Source organism: Alexandromys fortis, unplaced genomic scaffold, assembly GCF_014885135.2.
Source record: "Alexandromys fortis isolate MF-2015 unplaced genomic scaffold, M_Fortis_MF-2015_v1.1 scaffold_17, whole genome shotgun sequence".
NCBI lineage: Eukaryota > Metazoa > Chordata > Mammalia > Rodentia > Cricetidae > Alexandromys > Alexandromys fortis.
In genome coordinates this window covers 1,480,060-1,507,098 of record NW_026067896.1, presented here as the reverse complement: position 1 = coordinate 1,507,098, position 27,039 = coordinate 1,480,060, and the positions used below count along the sequence as shown (strand labels likewise).

General features: G+C 40.4%; 1 protein-coding gene across 4 annotated transcripts in view; it reads left to right on the top strand.

The window, feature by feature from the left end:
- Positions 1-27,039, top strand: part of Stk3 (serine/threonine kinase 3) — a 307,706-nt gene that overhangs the window by 140,705 nt on the left and 139,962 nt on the right. For all 4 annotated transcript variants that reach the window (XM_050161781.1, XM_050161789.1, XM_050161795.1 and 1 more), the window contains exon 10: positions 7,578-7,753. In XM_050161781.1, the coding sequence (XP_050017738.1) occupies positions 7,578-7,753 (176 nt within the window). The remainder of the gene's footprint in view (positions 1-7,577; positions 7,754-27,039) is intronic.

The following is a 27,039-nucleotide window of genomic DNA, read 5'->3' as shown; positions in this document are numbered from 1 at the left end:
TTTGTGTCCTCTTGTATTTTAAAATACACTGTGATAAAGCTACGGGAAGCTGTTCCTAGTAGCTTGTATCCCATTCTGACTTTGTGTGTGTTTTCTTGGCAAATACTAATCAGATAGGGCACTCATTTTAAAATACTTGTAGTAGTACAAATGAGGTAATTCCATGAGTACCTTTGATGTTGACGTATACTGTGCTACATCTGTGAATTGTTACTTTGTTTCTTATACTTGAATATCTTTGTCACACCATTCTAAGAAATTAAAAAATCAAGTAAACTGCATTTAAATTATTTTTAAATTTCACATATTTATCTTTTCACGAAAGCTTGTTTTAGAAGACATATGCAAACTAGGAATAGTAGTGCTTATGATGGGTTGACATACTTTGCAAAATTATATTCCACATAATTTAGTATCCTTGTAAATATTTAAAGGAATGGATGAGATAGGAAACAGCTCTTTCTTTAAAGTTTCCTAGGGCAGAGGGAAATGAGTGGTGGTTATTTTTTTCTTTTGTTGCTACTGGGGTTTTGGTTATATAAGCAAGTAAGTTGAAAGAATTGGGCCAAAATTGAGGAACTAAGTAATCTTAAATATCAAGTTTATTATTATAATAAAATGTATTTTAATAAGCTGGGGTCAGAATTTAACTGCAGCTGGAGAAATTGATGTCAGCTTTATGTGGTTATCCTTTCAGTGTTGGAAGAAAATGTTTGCCATAGCAACCACAATCACATATGACTGCCTACCTCATTTGCACTGCAGGGCCCCAGAGTTCTCATGTCCACTCCTCTCTCTCAATAGCAAGGGAGGAACATCATCTTCTTTCTTCCCCTGGAGACTCAGATGCACACTGTTTTTCATGTGTTTCAAATTGTAAAGTAAAACATTAACTAGGCAGTTGCAGCTGCCCTTCCCGTTAACTTCAAAACAAACCCAATCTATTTTCCTCTTTAGAATGTAAAAGAAACTTGAACATTTTTTTGTGTGTCACAAAGGCACATTCTAAAGGCCAATAGTGAGTTTGAAGTGAGAATAGAAAATATTGATATATATAAGCACTTGCATCTAGGAAATCTGATTATGAAGTCATCCAAAAAGAAATATCTAATGGAGCAGACTGCCTTCTTTTGTTTAAGTTGTTTTTTAGATTTGTTAACTCTGTGTGAATGCTAATTTCTGACTTAGTGGGTTATTGTCCAGACTTTAATAGAAATAGGTGGTATCTTTTATTGAATATGTGTGCTAAATGTCTTTTAAGTTTTTGTCTGTGCCATTTATATTTTAAAAGGATTGTTCTTGTTGTATGTGTTTGGTTTTGCTCACGTGTATGTATGTGCGCTGTGTGTGCCTGCTGTGTGAGGAGGCCAGAAGACAGCCATATATGGAGACCCTAGAACTCGAGATACTGATGGCTGGAACACCATGTAAGTGCTGAGTATTGGTTCCTCTACAAGATCAGCCATCTCTCTAGCCCTGTGGCCCCTATTTGTTATGGCATTCTTTTTGTATAATTTTTTATTGATATTTATTGAGCTCTACATTTTTCTCTGCTCCCCTCCCTGCCTCTCCCCTCTTCAATCCTCCCCAAAGGTCCCCATGCTCCCAATTTACTCAGGAGATCTTGTCTTTTTCTACTTCCCATGTAGATTAGATCTATGTATGTCTCTCTTAGTATCCCCATTGTTGTCTAAGTTCTCTGGGATTGTGGTTTGTAGGCTGGCTTTCTTTGCTTTATGTTTAAAAACAACCTATGAGTAAGTACATGTGATAATTGTCTTTCTGTGTCTGGATTGCCTTATTCAAAATAATGTTTTCTAGCTCCATTCATTTTCCTGCAAAATTCAAGATGTCGTTATTTTTTTGTTTCTGCTGTGTAGGACTCCATTGTATAAATGTACCACATTTTCCTTATCCATTCTTCGGTCGAGGGCCATTTAGGTTGTTTTCAGGTTCTGGCTATGACAGACAAAACTGCTATGAACATAATTGGGCACATGTCCTTGTGACACGATTGAGCATCCTCTGAATATATACCTCAAAGTGGTATTACTGGGTCTTGAGGAAGGTTGTTTCCTAGTTTTCTGAGAAATCGCCACACTGACATCCAAATGGGGCTGTACCAGCTTGCATTCCCACCAGCAATGCAGAAGTGTTCCCTTTTCCCCCAACCTCTCCAGCATAAATTGTCGTGTTTTTGATCTTGGCCATTCTTACAGGTGTAAGATGGAATCTCAGAGTTGTTTTGATTTGCATTTCTCTGATGACTAAGGACGTTGAACATTTCCTTAAGTGCCTTTCAGCCATTTTAGATTCCTCTGTTGAGAGATCTTTGTTTAGGTCTGTACTCCATTTTTTTATTGGATTATTATGTGATCTTTTGGTGTCCAGTTTTTTGAGTTCTTTGTATATTTTGGAGATCAGACCTCTGTCTGATGTGGGGTTAGTGAAGATATCTTTTCCCATTCTGTAGGCTGTTGTTTTGTCTTGTTGACCATGTCCTTGGCTTTGCAGAAGCTTTTCAGTTTCAGGAGGTCCCATTTATTAATTGTTTCTCTCGGTGTCTGTGCTGCTGGGGTTATATTTAGGAAGTGGTTCCCTGTGCCAATGTGTTCAAGTGTACTTCCCACTTTCTCTTCTATAAGGTTCAGGGTGGCTGGCTCTATGTTGAGGTCTTTGATCCATTTGGACTTGAGTTTTGTGCATGGTGATAGATGTGGTTCTATTTTCATTTTTCTACATGTTGATATCCAGTTATGCCAGCACCACTTGTAAAATATGCTTTCTTTCTTCCATTTGATATTTTTTGCTTCTTTATCAAAGATCACGTAGGCTGTAGTAGGGCGACCCAGTAGGAAGAAAAGGATCCAAGAGGAGGTGAAAGAGTCATAGACACCTCCACTGCCACTGTTAGGGGTCCCACAAAAGCCCCCAAGACACACAACCACACTATGTGTGCAGAAGATGTCGGGCAGATCCATGCGGGCTCTGTGACTGCCACTTCTGTCTCCGTGAGCCTCTGTGAGCAAGCCCTGCTTAGTTGGTTTGGTCGCCTGTGTTCTCCTGGTAGCCTCCATTCCCTCTGATTGCTACAGTTTTCCTTTGCTCTCCCACAGGGCTCCACAAGCTTAGAGAGAGGGACCCAATTGGAGATCTCCAATTTAGATATAATGTCTGGCTGTAGGTCTCTGCACCTGCTCCCTTCAGCTGCTACAGGAAGGCTTTTCAGTGACGACTGGACAAGGGACCCATGTATGAGTATAGGAGAATCGCATTAGGAATCATTTTTATTTGTTTCTTTTCTTCTGCCAGTCCTGTCAGTTCTACCCTAGGCTTCTAGACTCCAGAGCATGGGCTCCCTCCTATGGCCTGGGCCTCAAGTTAAACCAACTTTGACCATGGTTGCCCCAGCACCTCCCGCAGATTGGACAGCTCGAGGGTTTATGGCTGGGTTGGTGTCCTGGTTTCTCTTTCTGTAGCCTGTGGAGTACCGTCACACACCAGAGACCAGAGCGTAGGGGTGAAGGCTCCATGCAGGTACCAGCTCAACGTCTCTACCCTTTGGAAGCTCTTATACAGAATTGTGTCACCTAGCCACTCTGCCAGAAGAGATCTCATCCTGACAGTGGAGAAAGGGCTGCAGGCGAGAAAGGGGCTCTTAGGGCAACAGCTCTAAGAAGAAAAGAGATGGTGCTGGCTCAGTCCCACCCTCGGTGGCTGGAGACAGTTCTGAGGAGTTCCCCTCTTTGTCATAGAATCCCGGGGATCACTCAGCCCTTATGGTTTCTCTTGCCATGGCTTATATCTGATTGAGCTTATGATTCTCTGACTTACTACAGAAGAAAGTGTTGGCTTTTCTTCTGCCTTTCCTCTACTCTTCCATGAAAGGAAATTCCTACTGAAGTACTCTTGCTTTTAGTTTTTAAGACTTTTTTTTTTCACAAAAGATTTATGTTTTCCAATAATCTTTGCTGAGTCACCAAATGTCTAAAATTCAACTCAAATAAAAGAAGGCAGTCTGTTCCTATTCCATTAGGTTTTTCCTTTGGGTAATTTTATAACAAGACATTATTAACTCAGTACGCTTATGCATGCTCTTCTCTTCCTTCCAAGCCTATGCTGTTGCTCTTGCTTATGTAGGTCATATTGGTAGCTGCTTCATTAATACCAGTTTCTCACAGGAAACATTGGTCTTCCATTCATCCCATTTCTCAGATATAAAGATCTGAATCAGGAGTTACACTGTGCTGGAGGTGTGGCTTTCATTGATACAATGCATGTACAAAGCCCTGGGTTTAGCTCCGAGCTCCCCTCAACACACGCAAACACATGTACTCACTCATGCCCCCCACACAAAGGGAATCACTTGTATTCTAAAAGACCCTTAAGTATTGGTAAGGTTTCTGAAAGGCATTCCATGTGTTCTGAGAGAAAGCACAAACCATAACTAGGATATCTGTGGTGGGGCCAGGTGAGAGCAGTGCGATCCTGGCCAGCATGGGGAAGAGGAGCCATGTGAGAGGGCATTGCTCAGGAGGTGCTGTTTCCTTAGTAGTTTTGAAGGTGTGTGTGTGTGTATGTGTGTGTGTGTGTGTGTGTGTTGCCAAAGCTCTTGTGCATACTTAATTTACTTGTAAAGAAGGCGGTCAACACTCTGGAGGCTGAAGCAAGAGGATCATGAGTTCAGAGAGAACCAACTTGGGCTGGTCTTTCCAAGCTTTACCTTCTCAGTCGTTGAGTTCTCCTCACCAAAGATCGTCTTCCTCTTCTCTGATTCAGGTCTCCTGTTACGTTTCTATGCATGTGAGCCGTTTAAGACTGTGATGAAAATCAGAGCTTACATATAGCGTGTAATTTTGTTACAGAATTTCTCTTCTTGGGCTAGAGGTATACAGAGTCAAGCACATACCTAACATATATGATGTCGTGCGCTTGTTCCCTAGCAACACACACATACAAACACAGACACACTTAGTGAGAACAATGAAGAAGGGAGAGAGAAAAGAACACTAAGCAACAGGTTTCTCTGTTCCCTCCTTCCCTCTCACTTTGTGTTTTCTTCTTCTCAAGTATGTTTTTGAGAATTTATGCAAATGTAGAAATGCAGTCTTAATGTGTTATTTTCCTATGTTCTCATAAAATGAGTTGGAACTTGAGACGGAGGTTTTATATATATGTCCCAGTTTGCAGTAAGAGATTGCAGGAGAAACTAAATGAGGTTTAATATATATATCCTAGTCTGTAGTAAGAAATTGCAGTAGAAACTACATTTCAATTCTGTAAATTCTAAAAATATGTGTTTTAATGATGAGGTCTAGAGATAATCCAGGGTATTTAAAGTTTGTTGGAATTGTTGGTGAAATGTTTCTAATTCATGCCAGTAATGAACCCTGATCATCCACCAGTCCCTTCCCCTTCCTCACAGTTTGGCTTCTAGTCTGCGCGTCAACAGTTGAGTGACTTCTGTGTTTCAGCTATCATGGTTAACACTGCAGTGACCATGGATGTGCAGATATGCCTACATGACCCCGTGTTTAGCTTTCTAGGTGTATATTAGGAATAAGGTATAAATTTTATGTTATATGTGGTTTACCATTTAAAATAAACTGCCTAACCAATATGAAACCAGTAAGAAATTTGTAGGGTTAGGAGACAGTCGTATCATTTTAAGGTAATGAGATACTTTAGACAAATATATGCCTGCAACTCCTGTTCTTGTGTTCTTACCTAAGCAAACTTCCTACATCCAAATACACCGAATAAATGTAGAGGCCTGGGGAGGTGGGGAAGGGAAAGAGAGGCCGGACGCCTGCATGATGGTCCCGTCTCACTGACTCCTTTACTGGAAGTAGATTTGTTTCCTCACATAATGTGGGTTCCCCTCCCTCTACTCCTCCCAGTTCCTCCCCACCTCCCCTCCCTTTTAAATCCATTCCTTTTCTGTCTCTCATTAGAAAACAAATAGACTTCTAAGGGATAATAATAAAACACAGCAAAATAAAATACAATATGATAAAATAAAAACTGTCACGTTGGAGTTGGCCCCTTTTTTAAGTTAAAAATTCCTTGCTCTGGAATTTGTGGCAGAGAGAAAGAGAGCACTGCCTCTGCTTCCTCCTCTGCTGGAGACTGAAAGCGCTGCGTTCTCTTGTTGAAGATGTTTCGTACCCATTCCAGCCAGCTGTGCTCCTTAGCAGTCAGCCGTCAGCTGCCGTACTGTTGCAAGTGCATTCTAAATTGGCCGGCTCACTGTTGGGACCATTTTCACAAGTCACAATGCTGCAAGTCTGCTGTGTCCCCACGGGACAGTAAACAGGATGAGGATGAGGCTGAGGAACATGACACATGAGCAGACCTGGGCTGTTTCATCTGAAAAAACAAAACAGCAAGGACGGGAGAGTCACCCAGGTCTTCTGACGTCTGAGCCACCAGTGTTTGACGGGAGCTCACTTGGAACATGAGTACAAGTGACAGGACAAAGCTGAGCCTCTTGTCCCCGCCCCAGGAAGTCCTTCTGTAAAATGTAGCTCACTTTCTACCTGCAGAGTTAGATGAGAATGCCTTCTTGGTGGTCTCATGGACAGTGTTTGACGCCCTAGGGCTTTAAGGAATCCAGTTTAGAAACTACTGATCAAGACCTTAACTACAAGATTTAAAAAAAAATAGTTATTCTAAATGTTTTTTTACCGTAATTGTTCAATATAAAAAATTAGCCATCAAAGGATTCCGAGCAGCAAAAAGGTAGAGTTTGTTTGTATTTAGAAAGTCACTGTGCTGACAGTACAGTCACCGTCGGGTTCCCAGAAGCCCGGTCATTGGGGCTGTAGCACCCCTCAGTCCTCTTTTTTATGGAGTAGGCAAAAAATGCCTATAGACTAAGTATCAAAGATAGGGAAACTTAAACACCTCTGTTAAACAATTTTGGGATCCGTGTTGGGGAGAGGAGGGTCTGAATTAATTCTCAGCTCCTTGCTGTCTGGCAGAGGTGGGCGAGCTGCGGGTTTAGTGGGAACCGTCTTGCCCTTAGCCTCAGAGGTCAGCTGGCATCAGGTCCGTCTGCTGTGATGGCCGGCAGTTGTAAACCTGGAAACAGAACTGAGGGCAGTCTGAGCTAAAGAAATTGCTTCGGGAGACAGGCAAAGCCATAGGAGCCCCAGGAGCGGGGGATTCAGATAGAAGATGAAGGGAAAGCATCAGCCGCCCTCCCATGCAGTTTCTGAGCAGTTTAAATGTCTGTGATTATCAGCACAAACATAAACGTGAATAGAAGAGAAATATTTAAAATGTCCTGTCCTTGACACTGGTACACTTCATAATAAAATTATGATAAATATTTCATTAAAATAATGAAGTGTTTTTATAGTCAGGAGTATGTGGGGTCTTTATGTACTTGTTTCATATTTATATAGTCTGGACACATTTTTCATTTCACATTTAAGAAATGATTGTGTTGGTCTTGACTTTGACCAGAATAAATTTATTATATGACTTACTGAAAATAATTCCCCATTTCAATAAATACCATACTTCTTAAAATGTTAGAGCTTACGCCCTCCTTCTGTATTTCTTTGCCTAAGGAAATGCCACATCACCCCAAGTACAACGACCATCTTTCATGGACTACTTTGATAAGCAGGACTTGAAGAACAAAAGTCATGAGAACTGCAATCAGAATGTGCGTGAGCCCTGCCCTGTGTCACAGAGTGTGTTTCCTGATGACTGGAGAGTCCCTCACGATGGAGACTTTGACTTTGTGAGTACATTTTCTTTCTTCTTTACTGTATGTCTATAAATTATAGACTGTGTATTAATGTGTAATCATAGCTATGGCTTTAATTGTAGCTTACTTATAGAGCTGTATTTACAGAAAAATGTAAATATTGCTAAATAAATCAACTCAAATTTAGAGAAACATGTAGGCCCTCAAATACTGTACATGATAACCATTTCAGTTATCAAAATAAACCATGTAGAGTCATATACTCTAACATGACATGTACATGGACTCTATATCTCATGGCCTAGACATTGAAAACTAAGTGTTAACTCTACTTGGTTTCTGTATTAAAACTGTGTCTGGTACACAGGGCTTCAGTGTGAATCTGTCTGGTGACAGGGAGCTTCAGTGTGAATCTGTGTCTGGTACACAGGGCTTCAGTGTGAATCTGTGTCTGGTGACAGGGAGCTTCAGTGTGAATCTGTGTCTGGTACACAGGGCTTCAGTGTGAATCTGTGTCTGGTACACAGGGAGCTTCAGTGTGAATCTGTGTCTGGTGGCACAGGGCTTCAGTGTGAATCTGTGTCTGGTGACACGGGGCTTTAGTGTGAATATGTGTCTGGTGACAGGGAGCTTCAGTGTGAATCTGTCTGGTGACACAGGGCTTCAGTGTGAATGTGTGTCTGGTGACAGGGAGCTTCAGTGTGAAACTCTGTCCTAGTGTGTATTTTGTTTCATTTTCTTTATTTCTTCTACTTGGTTTACTATTATTTGTTTCTTTTAAAAATGCAAAGAATACAGATAAATAATTTTAATGCAAATCATTTTAATGTATTTGTTTCCAGAACTTGAAAGACTAAGTTCTCATGATGAATTCTTTAATGAAAAAAAAAATTGCAGTAGAATTTTGCTTCAGTAAGTTTAAATGCTTTGATACTTCTACAAAGTGTTCAGGAATGGTTATTCTCCAAATAAAATTATAATCATTTATAATTATATTTTTAGTAGACATAATACTTATAAGCAAATAAAATGTAAATGATACATATCTTACAATTTTAAGTGATTTAAGTAGTATTTACCCATTTTTAAATATGATAAATGATTTGGGATTATAATTATTTTAAAGTGGTGCCTTTCAGGATCACTGTTATTTTTGAGTATGTATGTGTGTATATGTGTTGTGTATATTTGTACATGTTTGTATATATAGGTGTGGTTTTAGAAACCAGAGGCAGTAATTGGTTCTCACTTCCCACATGTGACTTTCGGGGCTTGTACTTGGATCTCTGGGCCCTCACCCGCCGGGCCCTCACCCACTGGGGCCCTCACACACCAGGCCCTTACACACCGGGCCCTCACCCCCTGGGCCCTTACCTACCAGTGCCCTTACACACCGGCCCTTACCCCCTGGGCCCTTACCTACCAGTACCCTTACCCACCGGGCCCTTATCACCTGGGCCCTTACCTCCTGAGCCCTTATACACCGGGGGCCCTTACCCACTGTGCCATTTCGCTGTCCTGAGATTAAAAATATTTTTAATTTTGAAAGCTTTTCTCCTAAATGTCTTTATTACTTGAGGTTTTTTTTTTCATATGAGGTATTAATATTTAAAAATCTCAGGCTAGAGAGATGGCTCAGAGGTTAAGAGCACTGGCTGCTCTTCCTGAGGTCCTGACTTCAATTCCCAGCAACCACATGGTGACGCACCACCATCTACAATGAGATCTGGTGTCCTCTTCTGGCCTGCAAACATACATACAGGCAGAACACAGTATACATAATAAATAAGTCTTTTTAAAAAGTTTTAAAAATCTCACCTCAATAAATTTAGCAATAATTGCTAGTAAATATCAACACTGTGACCCATGGGTTATCCTGAAAACAGTACAGTACTGTTTACCATTTTTTCAACATTAAAGAACTTAAAAAAAAAATCTGTATTTCCTTTGTTCTGGTGCGATTTCATTTTAAGCCATTTACTCTAAAAATACATAAATTATTTAGATTGCTGACATTCTAACTGTAAATCATTCATGAGCATGATGAATAATGTAGAATACTTAGCATCAAAGAATTCTGCCTTGTTTCAGAATAAATCTTAACCTCTTGGATGGTTTAAAATGAGCACACAATGGGTGGTGGATAAAATACCACAGTTAAGGATTAGCGAGTAAGATGGATTGGTATTGCTTCAGTAATCGTCGGAACCATCCTCCAACTTATGTCTGTATGGGCATGTGTGTGTCCCATGTATGGGCATGCGTGCGTCCCGTGTATGAGCATGCATGCGTCCCGTGTATGGGCAAGCGTGTGTCCCATGTATGGGCATGTGTGCGTCCCGTGTATGGGCAAGCATGTGTCCCGTGTATGGGCATGTGTGTGTCCCGTGTATGAGCATGCGTGTGTCCCGTGTATGAGCATGCGTGCGTCCCGTGTATGGGCATGTGTGTGTCCCGTGCACGTCTGGATATCACAGGACACTGAAATAGTCAGTTCTCTTTCTCCACTGTATGGGTCCTGGGGATTAAGGACTGCGCCCCAGGCCTGGCTTTATTTGCTTGTCATTTTGTGGAATAGCGGTGTGACTGGCTTCGTTACATGATTTATCTGTAGGTCTCACCTAGGTTTCTCAAATGACTTCAGGAATTTATCACTGTGATCAGGGCAGCTGAATGGCCTCTGAATTGGTCTGTGTAGGTTTCTGGCAGACCCCGTGGTTCCGCACTACACCCTTAGGCTCTCCATTTACGACGCACAGATGGTGTGTCGGTGTGTGCAGCATTGGAGGCCTCTGGATGCGGGAGAACAGAAGCCGTGCTCCTCTTAGAACAACGTCAGACAGTGAAAGGCTTGTGCACTGAAGACTGCAAGGTGCCGCTCAAAGTAGAGCAGAGCATGAGAATGTGTTTCCTGTTCATTGTTGGAAGACTTAGGGGGTCTGCAGACTCAATTTCTCCATTCAAACTATGGCAACACTTTCTAGAGAAGCACAAAAATTCATCCTAAATTCTAGGGCCACTAAACGTTAAGCTAGCTTTGAAAAGAAAGTCAAAGAAGCAAAGGCCACCGCACTGAGTGAGAGCTGTGTGGTGGTGCTAGTGTGAATGCTGAGAGATGCACCCCCTAGTGGTGAGGAGCCTCCAGCTAATCCCTCGTGTGCCTGTGCAGTCAGGATGGTTTGACGGTGGTGCGGAGAGCGCGGTGTCCGGCAGCTCTGACCACTTTGTCAGAATTCCTGAGGGAATGACTTATAACATGAAGGAATTTATTTGAGCCCACAGTTTTAGAGGCCCCAGAATATGATCGGGTAAACACATTGCTTTCAGACCCCTTGTGGTGTGCAGGGACTCAGAAGCAGTGAGTCTCACATCCGTCCTTCCCAATAGTGCCACCCCTTCAACACACGCATCTTTGAGTGACATGCATTGTCCAAAATATGGCCCAGGAGGGTAGCTGTTTTGACAGATGTACAGGAAAAGCTGCATAAACCTTAGAAGGGAATGAAGCCTGGCACTTGCCTTGCTCTGTGCACAAAAGTCAACCAGAGTCAATCAAAGGAGCAAATAGAGGAACTGGAGAGGTGGGGCGATTCCTGACTCTGAGTTCCTTCCTTTTTCTCTTGGGTATGACGGCAGAATAACAAGTGGTAGAGCAATAAATAGATAAACCAGACTGCATCCAACCTAAACGTGTGTATGACAGTCAGATATCATTGCAGTGAAGAATAACCCACAAAATTGGGGGGGTAATTCAGATTACATATTTGGTGATGTGTTAATATCTGACATGTTTAATGAACAACTAAATAATGATTTTAATGATAATGATAAATAAGGACAAAATTATTTCAAAAGTGAATAAAGGAGCTAAGTAGCAACTTCTCCAATGAAGATAAAGTACTGACAAATACATTAAAAAGTGCTCAGTGTCACTAGTCAGTAGAGAAGTAAAACTCAAAGAAATAGTGAACTTTAATAAGCAAAACCCTAAAAATGGAAGTTGATAGGTGTGTGTGTGTGTGTGTGTGTGTGTGTGTGTGTGTGTGTTCTCAGCCTTTTGGCTAAAATCAAGTACAGAAAATCAAGTTTTCAGTTAGCATATATAAGGCAAATTAATGAGAAATATTGATAGTTTTCTTTTCTATTCCTGTTTTTCCTGCCGCTTTACTAGAAGTCAGCCCTTGGGCTTTCACCTTTCCTAGCTCACAGAGTCCTGGTGTTCATCCTGTCACTCAGCACAGCTTTCTACAATTAAGATTATCGTGTAGAATTGATTGATAGGAAAAGACAAGAAAGTAAGTCGTGAGGTGTGGACTTGGGATAAAACAGTAATTAAATATAACAGAAATAAAGCAGCTTGCATCAGCGTAGGAGACATCAGGGAGGACTCGGGAGGGGGGATGTCCTCAGCAGACAGGGACTTCAGGGCTTACAGTGGACCCAGCTCTTGCAGACAGAGACTTCAGGGCTTACAATGGACCCAGCTCTTGCAGACAGAGACTTCAGGGCTTACAATGGACCCAGTTCTTGCAGAATGATTTCTCCACTTACTTGCACAGACTGTGTAGCCTTTAAGAGAAATTGAGGGAGTGACCTCCCAGCCTCTGCTTCACCTGCCGTCTGCAGCAACTCCACATTCTCATCATGTTGAGGGATGAAAAATGTGTGTAGCAGCCTCAGAAGAGCACATAATAGGGATAAGTAGAAGAAGGGTCGTCTGGAGATGAGGGAAGCGTTGATAAGAATCAAGTGCATTTGGTAGAAGGTAACGTGTGACAGCGTCAGAGGAAGCACGGGTGGACACTGTGGTTTGGTACGATGCTTCCCTCAGTGTAACGGAGCAAACTAAAGGCAAGAAAGACTCCACCTGACCCCAGCTGCTGGTCACTAGGGGATTCTGGTCATATTCACTCTGATGTGTCTCATACAGAGTGTTCAAGTATGTGACTCTTTGGAATGGGGAGTGTGTAAAGCATCCCGTGTCCTCTCTGTATGGTATGTTTCAAGGCTGTTTCCAAAAGAGAGCTGACTCTTGTAGGCTCCTGTATCTGTTTGATAGACTGTTTCTTTAAACAACAAGGCTGTTTGGCCCAGTTTTTCAAGACTTAGAAGTTGTCCTGCCCTTTTAAGAAATAAGAAAGCACTTACAGTCTTGATATTCAGAATGGATTCCTGAAGGGGGGGCTGTTCTCAGAGGTACCTGCTGCCCAGATGTGTAGGACTAGGAAGCATTTTTCTTTGCCTTACAGTCTATATGCAATGTAATTTGTGTATTTTAAACTTTCAGCATTTATCTTTTGGATTTTTTTGTGAACTGTTTCATTGTGTTCTTGAATGTAATAAGATAGCAACAGAACTTACGGCATGACCAATTGGAAAGTTACTGTATAAAGATGGGAGATAAAAATGTATTTTTATTACTGATTACTTTAACTCTGTTAAACAGCAGATGGGGGGTTCTGTTTTGAGTGTGTCGATGAAGATGCCTAAAACATACATAAAAGTCAGATCTGCTTATTCTAGCACCATTCTGATGTTTGGGATTTGTTAGAATTATTTCCAAAATATTCTCAGCATCCAGATTGTTTAAATAGAGTACATGTAGATCTTGTTTTTCAAAAGTTGCAGCCTTCACATTAAATAGACATATTTTTGGTAATGTAAAGACTTTGGAATAAGAGCAAATATTTAGAAGCCATCTGTTAGTCCCAGTGTTTTTAAAGGAAGAAATTGGGTTGAAAATAATTACTAGTATAAGTGGAATTCAGTAGGTCATGTAGTTTTCAGTTTTGGCCCAAACTGACCGTAAGTTAGCATTCCTGATTACTCTGATTCTTAAGTATTTACTTGGTCTGTGTTGTTCTTTTGAGCTAAGACCTGTAAGAATCCTCCAGGGCAGTACTGAAGGACTAAAGACTGAAATAATTATGGCAGTAAACAAGCAAACCATCTCCTCTGAGTGTAAACTGGCTCAGGTCTTCTGTAGTTCTACCCCTGATGACTGGGTTTGCAAGTCAGTTTGTTACAGCAGTGGTTCTTAACCTACAGGTCATGACCCCTTTGGCAAACCTGTCTCCAAAAACTGTTTACATTGTGATTCATAGCAGTAGCAAAATTGCATTTAGGAAGTAGCAACAAAATAGCTTTATGGTTTGGGGTCAGCACAACATGAAGAATTTTATATTAAAGGGTCTCAGCATTAGGAAGTTTGAGAGCCACTGGGTTATAGGAAAACCAAACAACATAAATCATTTCTGAAGAATGTAGAAAAATGGCAAACCCAGAAAAAGAATGAACCCTGAAGTCACCACGAGCCTTTAAAGGGTCTTCCTGTGTTTGTGTAGGGTCCTTCACTTTTTCGCGTGCCAGCCATTGTGATGGGGTATTTAAGAGATGGTGGTGGAGTGTGGAGGGGTGAGGTTGTGGTGGGTGGACATTAAAAGCCCAAGAGAAGCCAGCAACAGAGCCCACCTTGTAGAAGGTTTGAGGAGAAAGCCTGAGCCAGCCCTCACTAGGTCTTTCCATGCTGTCGTGTGCTTTATCTGATGAAGAGTAGATGAGTCCTTACTTTCTAAAGAGATTGTTCCTGAAAGCTTCTCTTACACTGGAAGGACTGTTCCTTTCAGTTCCCCTTTGGTCTTAGGAAATCATTTTAATTGGGTATTTAGGCACATTGTCATCAATTAGCTTTGCATTAATTAAATAATTATTGCCAACTCTTTCCAGATGTGTGCAAGAGTATTAACAGAATATGAAAAGATGGCTGTGGATGCTTTAGATTTATTGTTATGGGCACAGAAGAAATAAACTCATAAACTCTCCAGTGTTAGGCGAATGGCTGGGAGAGTTTATGATTACAGGTGTCCATGTGCCATGGCTGTCCCCACTCGTTCCTTAGAGAGCCAACAGGAAATTAAAATTAATGAGAAGCCTGCACTTCAAAATACTTGCAGAATTCTTGCCTATTCTTTGCCAGCTCACGAAATTGTGCTGGCACTCATGTCCAACAGATGGAGTGGTGTGAGCAGAGTCGTGTCATGTGATTATCTGGGTCTGTAGGGGCTGTGTAGGGTTTTGACTGTACATTTACTTTTAAGAGAGCCATAATCTGTTATGGAAAGAAAAGTAGCCTCCATTCAAAGAGAAGTATTTCTGTACCACAGAAAATAATGAGAGTAGTAGGCAGCAAAGCTTGATTCTGTTGAATCCCTAGGAACCACAGGTGATAAACCACGGTTTCTCAGGTGTAATTTAAACCATTTAGCCACCTAAGGTAAAGTTTCTGCTTTCGTAGTTCTCAGTATGATATTTGAAGCATAGTTTCTGAATTTTTTGATAGTTATGTCTAGGCAAAATCAACTGAAACATTAAGCTAATTCTGCTTATTTAGGTAATTAATCCTTAAGCTAAAACTCAATATGGCATCATTTCCTTTACAAATTAAAGCAAGCGGGCTTGTACTTATTGGATTAATTAAGATAGAAGGCACAGGTGCAGTGTGTGGTTTCTTGTCACCGTATAGGAATTTATTAAGATGTTTAAAGCATATGGTAAAAGGAAAAATATCCCACCAAAAAAAGTTCTAGGAAACAAAGCCTTTCCTCACAGTAATTTGTTCTTTTTAGGTGTAATTTACTTAGAAGATTATATAGGGAAAATTGCCTACTTTACATTAACAACAAATATATTGTTCTCCAAACATATGTTTGGGTTAATGCTTATGTCTGGGGAAGTCATTTTGCCTCCGATGGCTTTCTGCTCAGAGACATATTTTGAATAGTCAGTAAGCTGTAAGGACCACTAGAGCAAAACCTTTGAAAGATGTTAATCAATAGTGAATTTTAGGATCAAAGGGTTAGACGATCTAATTCATCATCTTTTAATTTAAAACTGGCGTCCACTCATGTTTACCTCTTGAAATAAACCATGAGATTTAAACTAAGTTTTAGAATTGATTGAAGACACCAGGAACATATCAATTTGTGTTTTACAGTGTAATAGTTTTTCAATACTTTAAATTTTTTGAGGGTATAATATAATTGCATCATTTTTTAGCTTCCTTTTCTTCCTTCCTTATATACCCCCACCTTGCTGTGTCTCACATTCATGGCCTCTTTTTAAAATTGTTGTTACGTATATACATTTGTATTCCTATATGTAGAAATAAAACCCATTCAGCCCATATAAAATTACTTGTATGTATATGGGAATGGAATAGTATTTACTTGAATTTTCATAAATAAAAATTCATTTAAATGAAAAGTTAGCTTTATACCTTCATAATTACTTCAGATCTTGAGAGTACATGGCCTTTCTCCCTCTACCTTCCTGGTATGTCTCTTGGGACCCTGTTGGAGCCTATTGGCTTGCTGGCCTGGTTGAACTGATACCTGGCTCATATTCCTTCACAGTCTATTTTAGATTAGCTGACTTCCCCGTGCTCTCCCTCCCCCCTTTTTAAAGTCAAAGCCTTTGGAAAGGTTGGACTCTTCCTGCTGCATGATTTTCCAGTAAATGGTACCTTAAAATTAGTCTGACTCTTAACTGGGCATCTACCTGTAGTCACTGTGAAAGCTGAGCTAGAACTGAGTTCAAGGCCAGCCTGAGCTACACAGGGAGTCTTATTTCTTTAGTAACAACACAAGTCCAAAGCCCAAGTGTCGTGGCTCAAAAACCAAAGTCTTCTGACTTCACAACCGTTCCCGACTGGGAGAGACATTCTCTCCTCTGAGCTGCAGACAGATTTATCGCAGCCTCTGCGGGTGATGGGGTGATGTTGTGTGCTGTCGAGATGAGCGCATTGGGGTGAGAAATTGATGACACTGGTCTGTTTCATAGGGAGAACCTTTATTGTCTTTCTGAATTAATAACATTTCCCAGGTATGGGGTGGTGTTCTTTAGGTTTAAATGAGGAGACTATTCACCTCAAGGAAATTTAAGGAATAGTTTCAGCTATTGGGTTTTTCTCAACATTCCCACGCTGTAATTAAGTTATATAAGCACTTTTTAGAGAGTTGCAGCTAATTCAGTGCACGCCTAAATGCCCCTTGATGCAGATACACTTCAGAGCGTGTAATCAGCATGAGAAGTTCCAAGTTTCTTAGCACGGATTCGCTTTCAGTTCAGAGTTATACTTTCAGAATGAACTGTTGTAAGGCAGATAGACAATTATGAAATACTTCTTTGGAGATACAAAGCAAGTGCTTTTTAAAGAAATCTCATTATAGAATTCTTTATGGTACAAATAAAAGCTGAATGAATGTGTGAATTATAGGTGCCACACATGGTCTGCATTAGCATTTTATTAACAGGAAGCCAAATATTTCACAGAAACGGTTTACAAAACTTGATACTAACTTCTCTTCAGTTCTAGCAGAACTTGAGACTGAATTGTTGCTAACTGCTCTTGTAAGGACGACTGTGTGGACCACGGTGCTGCACAGTCATCAGCACTGACCTGTGCTCACACTTCATGTTTATTATTTTTAGCTTTGTCCATCCATCCCAATCTGACTTTACTGATTCTCAGTGTCTGTCCATCATCTCTGGGTGACATCAAAAGACTGTGCCTGAGCCCATCAGTGCTTATTAAGGGCAGGAACTTGTTTCAGTTAGCAGTGTGTAGACACACACACATTTGCTAGATATATGATGAAGGAATAAATTAAAATATGAATGTCCATTAGGTCATCAGTGTTTATTCCTAATGCTGAGTGGATACTTCTGGCTGGTCCCAGATTGAAGACCAAGGCTCTAACCCAGGCCAAAATGATGCAGAAGCCTCTCTAGTGTAGAGAAAGCCACCAATCAGATGGGGCTGCCCTGCTGACCCAGAGTTTACTGTTAGGTTTCAGAATCAGCCCCACACTCCCAGGTGATCACCCTAACCCACAGAAGAGGGTAAAGGTGAATCGCTACCATGGGGGTTCAGTGTTTTTCCTAACAGCTCCCTCGTTCAAGTCAAGCTGGATATCCCATCCGAGATAATACCCTACAGGAAAGAGAGCCTGTCATCTCACCTCCTAGGTAGAATCTGCAAACCTGTCCTGATAAATTTGGTAAATGTGGTAAAATTCCAATTCCTTTATTTCTGAAGATAAAGGCTAATGGAACAAGCTCAAAGAGCAGAAGAGCCTCGCACCAGAGAAGAACTGGTAGAACCCTTCACAGAGAATAGGGTTACCTCCCACGTTTCCCTTGGGCCCCTAGAAGGGAACATCGCTGCTTCCCAAGCCCCTGTGAAGGACTACGGATGAAGGAGGAGATAACGGGTTCTGTTGTTTCCATGGCTTACCTGTGGGGGCAGGGTTGGAACTGACACCATAAAAGGGAAAGAGCTGACTTTTCTGAAGAAGGCTTCAGTGATCAAGGGAACCACACAGTAAAACCAACAAAACTGTGATCTCATCCATGCGAGAGCCACTCTACTGTGAGGCAGTTCTCGGCAGAACCAGACCGCGCCACCAAGAGACCTGCTGTCTGAGATGGCCAGGCGGGATGGTGGCCTCCGCCTCCTTTGTCCACCAGGCCCAACTCCCCTGCTGCCTCCACGTGAGCAGACCCAGAACAGGAGAAACCCTGTTAGCTGCCTTAGCCAGGGTGGTCTGTCCTCAGTCCTCAGGTTTAAAGTGGAACGGACGAGGGGAGATTTTAGTCAAATTTGAGATTAAAAAATTTAAGTAGTTGAATTTTTACTTAACCAAAATGGCCAAAAAGTTAAGCATTTGTCCAGCTTCATAATGAAAAGGATAAATGAAGTGTTCCCTGTGTTTAGTGTTGTGCTATGAAAACAAAGAGTGTGACGCTTATTATTTATACATTCCATTTCTAATTTGTGGCATCAAGAGTTGTTTAATGAGGCTTCTTAAAAAATAGAACTTACATTATAATACCAAAGAAATATTGCATAACTTGTTTGTCTATTTTCCTTATAAAAGTTGAAACTTAGAGAAAATGCAGGCTAGTTACAGGCTGTCATCTCCATTTGTGGTTTATTATTCTGGAATTTTAAAAATGGCCACATCACTTTTAACAAGTTACAACCTTTAAAATATGATACTTATGGGAGTTTTCACTTCAGTCTCTGCTTCATAACTAAAATGGTATAACAGGACCATGCATATCAATTTACTATTAACAATTACACACATGTCCTCCAAGCCAACTGAGTATTCCTTTAAAGTCAGCTTTATAACTTAGGAAGAGCTTGGTCTATATTAGTATCTTAAAGAAGCATGAAATAAGGAAACCGGCTTCTTTGAGAAGAAGGGCTTCGCCCTTGAGGACTTCTGTTCAGGCTCCATGTTTCGTGCAGATGGACAGCATATTTCTGTGGGAAGTAGGTGGGATCCATGCGTTTGTGTATTTCCAAACGTCAGTTTTAGGAAGCATCTTAATTCATGCTAAAATTCTTAAAAGAAAATTCATAACTGCAAGGAGCAAGCACCCTGGAGGCGGCAGTTCCCACCTTTACTAGTCTCTGTGTGATGGCACTTAGTGCCTGGGGTTTGGGCTGCACCATAGTGTTCCTGTGGGGGCAACACTCTCAGATAGCTCAGTGAGACTATATATATTTTCTTTATAGAATACAAATACATTTTATCTACTCTTTTACATATTTACTAAAAAGGATCACAGATATACAATATGTGCAATAAGAAGATGTGATATTTTATTGCAGTCATAAAAAGTTGTGTAAATATTAAATTATTAGGCATTGCATTTGAAATAGCTAAAACTCACATGTGAACACTTGTCTTACTAGATGTTATTCATTTAATTGGAACTATTTTTCTTAATTAATTTCCAAGAACAGTAAGAACTGTTAATATGGTCAACATTAAGTTAGAATATGTGACATTTTTCATATTTTCTTGAAATTACATGATCTAAGTATAATTAGTATTTTTTGTTCTACTTTTAGAAGTCTTTTTCTAGGATAAGATAACAACTGAACATTTTGAGTTTTTAATGTTTCCTTTCTCGAAAGGAACTTTAGATTTCCACTCAGCACCTTTTCTCCTGATTCTAGGCAGATGCTTGGAAGCTAGCCTTTTCCTTCCAGCATGCCATTTTATCTAGTTCATGTAGCTGTCAGTTTTTGATGTTTAACACAGCATGCTTGCCACCCATTCAAAACATAAACAGCATTTCCTCCACCATTGCTGCTGTCCGCTGTATTAAACACAAAGAGTTACTCATGAGAAGGACTTTTAATTTGTTCTGTATCCCTTCCGTCCCTGAGCATCTTCTTGTTTGTTCAGCTGTAATAAACTGCATCTAAGTTGATGACGTTTTTACTGTATTAATAGTTCAGAAGAATCTTACTCTGTTTTTATTGAGAAGCTGTGAATAGCTGTAACTATTTATGGTTTGAAAATCCTCCGATGTTCCAGAGGCTAAAGAAAGGAGGGACGTCTGTGGGCACAGTAGGAGAAGGACATGCGTGTTTAGGGTGTGCCACTGGATTGTTAAATGGTGCTTCATAGCAACTTAAGAAAATGGTTCCCTACCAGAGTACTAATCCTTTCTTTATTCAAGTATTTAGGTGCCGGAGTAATAAATATGGAAAGTCTTTTTTATTTTTCCAGGTTTTATTTTGATTCATATTTGTGAGTAACCGGACACCCACCAGCATCAACAGAATGCATTTCATAGCCTCACACCTTTCTAACTCTTCCTCCGGGTTTATCCTCTTAGCACTCTGTGAAAGATCTGATCCTGAACCCTGCTTGTAATTGTCACAATATTGAAAAGCAAAATTCAATTTATATTGATGAACTTACTGTAGATTTACTTAGAAAAATCTTAGTTGACTAAAAAGTGGCTGATTAATTTTGTATATGTATGGTACGTACCCAAGTCAAGAAAAGGAAGTCATATTGTTCCTGTAATAACTTTGCTTTCTGAAAACTATATGAAATCTCTAGCTGGTAAGATCTAAAAAACTTTTTATATTAAAAAACAAGTCTATCGCAGATGAGTAGGGAAAGATGGGTACTCAGTTGGACAAATCTGGCCGGCATTCTGGAAAGCCTTGTTCCCATAAGCCGGCTTTCCTGCTCCTTGTTGTCAACTAAGGTATGTGAAAAGAACCTGCGAGCTTCTGCACTGGACTTTCCTGTCTTTGTTCCATGTGTCAGAAGCAACAAAGGCCACAAGGTTAAAATGTTTATTTGAACACATTTTAGAATATGTGTATACCAGTCATTTTGTTTTCTTCTGTCAAATTTTGGGAATTTTAAATTGTTAAAAACTTAGTTTAGACTTACTTTCCCAGAGATTTTTTCCAATTTTTTTTTTGATAAATGAATCTGTCATAAAACCAAGCATAGCTATTTTTAAGCATTTTAACAGCTTTATTGACCTGTAGCTGCCTTCTCTAGCTCTACAGTCCAGCTATAGTCGTACAGCTAATCCCGCAGCTAGTGTTAGAGCATGGGGGCATTGTATGCAGGGTGGCATGTATGTTCTTGTGTTACAGGAACAAATATATAAGCCGTGCATCTGGAAACCAGAGAGCCACCTGAGGTGTTGATCCTTACCTGGGACTGTGCTCACTGATGATGCTGTACAGCTGCCTGGCCAGTCCTCTCCACACCAACCGCCACGCCCGCTTCCTGTGTGGGTTTGAATTGAATGCTTGCCTGTCAAGCACTTTCCCACTGAGCAATTTACTTAGCTCTCGGTTTTAGGATATTTTTATTCTTATCCTCCAAAGAAACTCTGCATTCATTAAACAGTAACTTCATGTCTCCTTTAACAACAACTTTGCTGAGTTATCTCCTTCTACTATGGGTCCAGGGGAACTTAGGTCACCTGGCTTGTATATCAAGTCATCTTGCCTGTTCTAGGTATATTCTCTCTTTAAATTTAAAACATGTATTATTTACCTTTACAGAGGTGTGTATGTGTGCCCATGACATGGTGCACACACTGAGGTCGGAGAACAACTTGTGAGAGTCGATTTGCGCCTCTCACACGCAGGTTCTAGGAATCGGAGTCAGCTGGTCAGGCTTGGCAGGCAGCAGCTGTGCCCACCGAGCCATCTCATCCTGAACAACAGATGTTTAATCTTGCTGCTTCTCTGTATGTGATGGTATGTGTGGAGTGTGCACATGTGTGCAGTTGCACATGTGTGTACCGTGGAGTCCTGAGAAGGATGGTGGATGCCCTGCTATCTAACTCTACCCTAATTTTGTTGAGGCAATTTCTGTTATTGAACTCAGAAGTGCGCTTGCAGCCAGCAAGCCTCAGCAATCTTCCTGTCTCTGCCCTCCCTAGCACAGGAGTCACAAACACATGCATTCTTTTATGTGGATACCAGGGATTGAGACTCAGGTCACGTGCTTGTGCAAATAAGCGCTTTCACCCAATGTGCGCCTCCCCGCCTGCTAGTCCTGCTGGCTTAGATTTTATGGAGAATGAATTCTATTTTGGGTTTTTTTTTTCATGGTCTCTGCTTTTTTTTAATTGATATTTATTAAGCTATATTTTTCTCTGCTCCCCTCCCTGCCTCTCCCCTCCAACCCTCCGCTAAAGTCCCCATGCTTCCAATTTACTCAGGAGATCTTGTCTTTTTCTATTTCCCATGTAGATTAGATCTATGTATGTCTCTCTTAGGGTCCGCATTGTTGTCTAGGTTCTCTAGGATTGTGGTTTGTAGACTAGTTTTCTTTGCTTTATGTTTAAAAACCACCTATGAGTGAGTACATGTGATAATTGTCTTACTCAAAATAATGTTTTCTAGCTCCACCCATTTTCCTGCAAAATTCAAGATGTCGTTATTTTTTTTTCTGCTGTGTAGTACTCCATTGTGTAAATGTACCACATTTTCCTTATTCATTCTTTGGTCGAGGGGCATTTAGGTTGTTTCCAGGTTCTGCCTATGACAAACAAAGCCAAGTTATGAACATAGTTGAGCATATGTCCTTGTGGCACGATTGAGCATCCTTTGGATATATACCCAAAAGTGCTATTACTGGGTCTTGAGGAAGGTTGTTTCCTAATTTTCTGAGAAATCGCCACAGTGATATCCAAAGGGGCTGTGGCAGCTTGCACTCCCACCAGCACTGCAGAAGTGTTCCCTTTCCCCCACAATCTCTCCAGCATAAGTTGTCATCAGTGTTTTTGATCTTGACCTGAATTCTATTTTGTGTATCCTTCTGTAATTTTATCCTTGAAGAAGCTTCAGTAAGCAACCACACTTTTAATCTAGGAGCTACTTTGCTATGGGAGGTCAGGGTAATTAGATTACTAAGTTCATTTAATGGTAGGTTGACGACTCTGTAGAACTTGATATATTCATTGTAAATTATATGTGGGCTTCCGGGGGTTCAAGAATAACCAAAAATGGCTAATATATGATAGTCCCTGTTTTAGGTCCTATTAGAAGGGGGTCCCTGGTGATCATGGCTGTCCCAGGAGTATACTTTAGTCATTTAACAGTTTTATAAAAATATAGTTCCACCCTTTTTAAATGTAAGTCTGTGGTTGTATGGTTCATTCAGAGGTGGGCATCATCACCATCAGTTCTAGAGCATTCCTCTCTCGGCCCCAGATTTGGGCATCCATTATCACCATCAGTTTAGAGCACGCCTCTCTCAGCCCTCAGCTGTTACTGTCTAGCTCCTCATCCCTCAGTCCTCCACTCCTTGTGCCCTCTAAGGCAGTGGCCAGCTTAATTCTGTCCTTAATATAAACCATGTGTTTACCTTCCCTGGCCATTCATCACACAACAGGTGGCCTTCTTCATCTGTGTAGAATTTCCAAGTTCATTCATGGTGTACTCCTTTTATGGCTAACATTTCATTCTGTAAATATATCACATTTTGTCTCTCTGTTGATCAATTGATAGACATTTGGATTTCTATTAATTGTTATAGATAATGCAGGTATGAACTGTTTTAGAGGTGTTTTTGTTTGGATATTCATTCATATTTATTTTTCTTTGGTATATACCTTAGAATAAAACTGGTGAGTCTTGTGAGTCTTTAACAATCTAAAACTGTTAGCTCTAGGCCCTTCTCTAAAATGACTGTACTGTTCTTCAGTCTGTTATCCCATTAGTGGAGTATACCAGCCAGTTTCCTTAATTCCCTGTGAGATTTCTGTTATCTGTCATCTTGATTAGAAGTGTGCAAAGGGTGTTGATATGGTTTCTCATTGTGGTTTTGATGTGTGTCTCCAATAGTTAATATAGTAAGCATCTATGTTTGTACTTACTGTCCATTTGCATATTTTTGGAGAAGCATTTAGATTGCTTGTCAGCTTTTTCAAGATACTAATTTTTCATTTTGTGTGTGTGTATGCACATGATGGGAGGGAGGTGTGTGCATGTAGGTGCATGTACCCACAGAATCCAGAAGAGGGCTTCAGAGTTGAAAGTCAAATCACAGGCAGTGGTGAGGCACCTGGTATGGGTTCTTGGAACTGAACTCAGGTCCTCTGGAAGAGCTATTAGTGCTCTTAACTATTGAGCCATCTCTCCAGCCACATTCTTTGCTCATTTTTAAAATGGGTTTAAATTCCCATGGTTTGACATCTTTTTTATTTGCGTTTGTGCTTTTGGTGGTAAAGGTGAAAATCTGTTGCCTAACACAAGCTCACAGGCATTTATAGTCATGCTTTCTGCTATTGCTTCAATGTAGGCGTCTGATCCATTTCTCTGTATGATATGAAGTCAGCATCCAGCTTCATTCTTCTGCGTGCTAAACTGTCTATTGAAAAGACTAGTCCTCCACTGCGTAAACTTAGAACCCTCTCAGTCAGCTGACCATGCCCAGGTTTTCCTCTCAGAGCCCAGATTTGTCCCATTTCCTGTACTGTCTTGGTTATTGTAACTTTGTAGAAAGTTTTAAAATTGAGAAGTATCTGTCTTCTAGTTTTGTTCATTAAAAATATTGTTTTACCATGTTTTCTTTAAATCTTTTTTAAAGTTTTGGTTACCGTAATAGTTACCATTTTAATCATGTGCACATATATAGTTCAGTGGTGTTGAGTATATTTGTATTCATGTCTCAGATCTGAAACTTTAGATGCATTCAGCAGCTCGCCTGTTCTCGCTCCAGCACTGACAGCCACCACTCTGCTCTAGTGTCTCTGAGCTTTTCTTAGACATGTCATGTACATGTGATCATGCAGTATTTTCCTTTTCGTGGCTGCTCTGTTTGATTCTGGAGATCAGTTTGGGACATACTGCTGTGTGTTATTTTCCAATGCATTTGTTTTTCTTTGATTTTTTTCAGTAATGTTTTCTAGTTTTCAGAGTAGAGGTTTTCCTCGTTTTTTTTAAACTTATTCCTAAATATTTTATTGATGTTGGTGCTGTTATTAAACAGGATTGTTTTCTCGTTGCCACACCACTGTTTTGTGCACTGAATTCTGAAACCCTTAGAACGCATTTGTTGATTTGAACACCGTGGTGGCTTTCTTAGGATTTTCTATATATGAGATCCTGTTACCTGCTTTTGGAGATAGCTTCTCACAGCATATTTACGTACAGTGATCCAGCATCTGCGCGTGGAGGCCTTTGCTCTATGCTGGGATTGTAGACAAAGGCACACACTCTGCTCTTAGGACAGCTGCAGTCAAGGGCAGAGTCTTCAGCCAGCACCAATTGTTCAGTGCTGTAAACTGTTGGAGAGGCTCATGTGATGCTCCATTATCACAGAAGGGAAGAGAGGGAAATCCCACATGGAGTTTACATAAAGGCCCAGACCGCTTGTCAATAAGTAACCATGGTTATGGTAACTTGACATTTCAAGGCCGAACTGACCTTGGATATTTAAAAATTACTCTGTAGTATGAACTTCAGCTTTAAGATTTTTAAAGTCTATCAAAATTTAAGGAGATTTGTATTAGTAGTGAAGCAACATGTTGAATTTTTAAAGTATATGCAGATGTTTGATTATGTAGTAAATCTGTTGCTATAAAAGCGTATGATCACATTTGGAAAATTGCTATTGCATGTCCTGGCAGTTTGTTAAGAACTGAAAACTTTTAAAACTAACTGGTGTTTTGATAGATTAAGTTCAAGGCCACCTTTTGTTTAAATGATGTTTTGTTTTCTGTAATTAGACCATGCTAGGTGAATTAAGTATATAATTAAAAACAGAAGGTTTGGCTAATTCTGAATAAATGAGTACAAAATACAAGGTCATTATCCATCTCTAGTGGGGTTCCAGATGAACAGTGCACATGGAACTATTTATAAAACATTTTGCATGGTCAGGGCTCCTTGAGGTTGCTGTCCATGGCTTTTAAATTAAAGTATTCACACACATTCATATACACACACACACATATACCTGTAGTGCTTATCTGAAGGAGAACCAGAAAAACTGGAATCCAACCTTCTATTTAAAATCAGAGGTAACTATTCCTCCTGCTTCAGAACTAAAGCTTACTGTGTCCATGTGAGGGTCAGCGGTTTGGAGGACTCTGACTGTTGTCTTCATGTCCACACAGCCTAGAGCCACAGCCTCCTGGTTTACTAAGTCCTTCCAGGCTTGGTCACAGTGGGTACCATGGAGTAGATGTTTCTTCTGAGCAGTATTTTATTTGGAGTACTTCATATTCTTTCTATAGTATAGGAAACTTAGAAAACAGGTATCCAGGTTGGTTACTTGATTTAAATCTTTGCCTGGGGCTCAGGCTTAAATGCTCCTTGGAAACCCCATCACAGTTAGGCTCCTGATGTCACTCCGTGTTTTTTCTGCCTCCTCCTGAGTTGTGTGTGCTGCCTTTGGCATCACCAGCCTACTGCCATTCGCCTGCCTTTGCAGCCTCTGGACCCCGTTTAATGTTAGTCTTTCCAGTGTCCCCGTTCCTATAGAAAGTTAGCTCCCCCAGTAAGCATTTCTTTATTCTCTTTTCAGGCTTTCATTAGGCACTTTAGGCATCTCTTCTAACCGGCTCCCATGTGTTAAATGCCTCCAGGGTAGGAACCTGATGGCTCATTCAGCATGCTCACCTAGCACCAAGGTGGTTTAGACAATTGAGAGTTGCCAAAATAGCATTTGCTATGTCAAGAATTTGTTAATTAAATGTGACATATCTTTTTATTTAAATAGCAGTTAAATCAAAAGCAATGCAATATATTAAATACCATGTACTGTAGTAGGCAATAGTAAAACAATAATAAGTGATATCTTATTCTGTAATCTCTTACCTTAAAACTACTTAGGAGGCCATTTTTTCTGGACATATATTTTTATAGACCTTTTAAATTGGGAAAATATTTGATGGCTGCTGATCTAGGATACAGTATTTAACTTCCCAATTTGAGTCAGTTATAGGTGCTAATATAACCAGTTGCA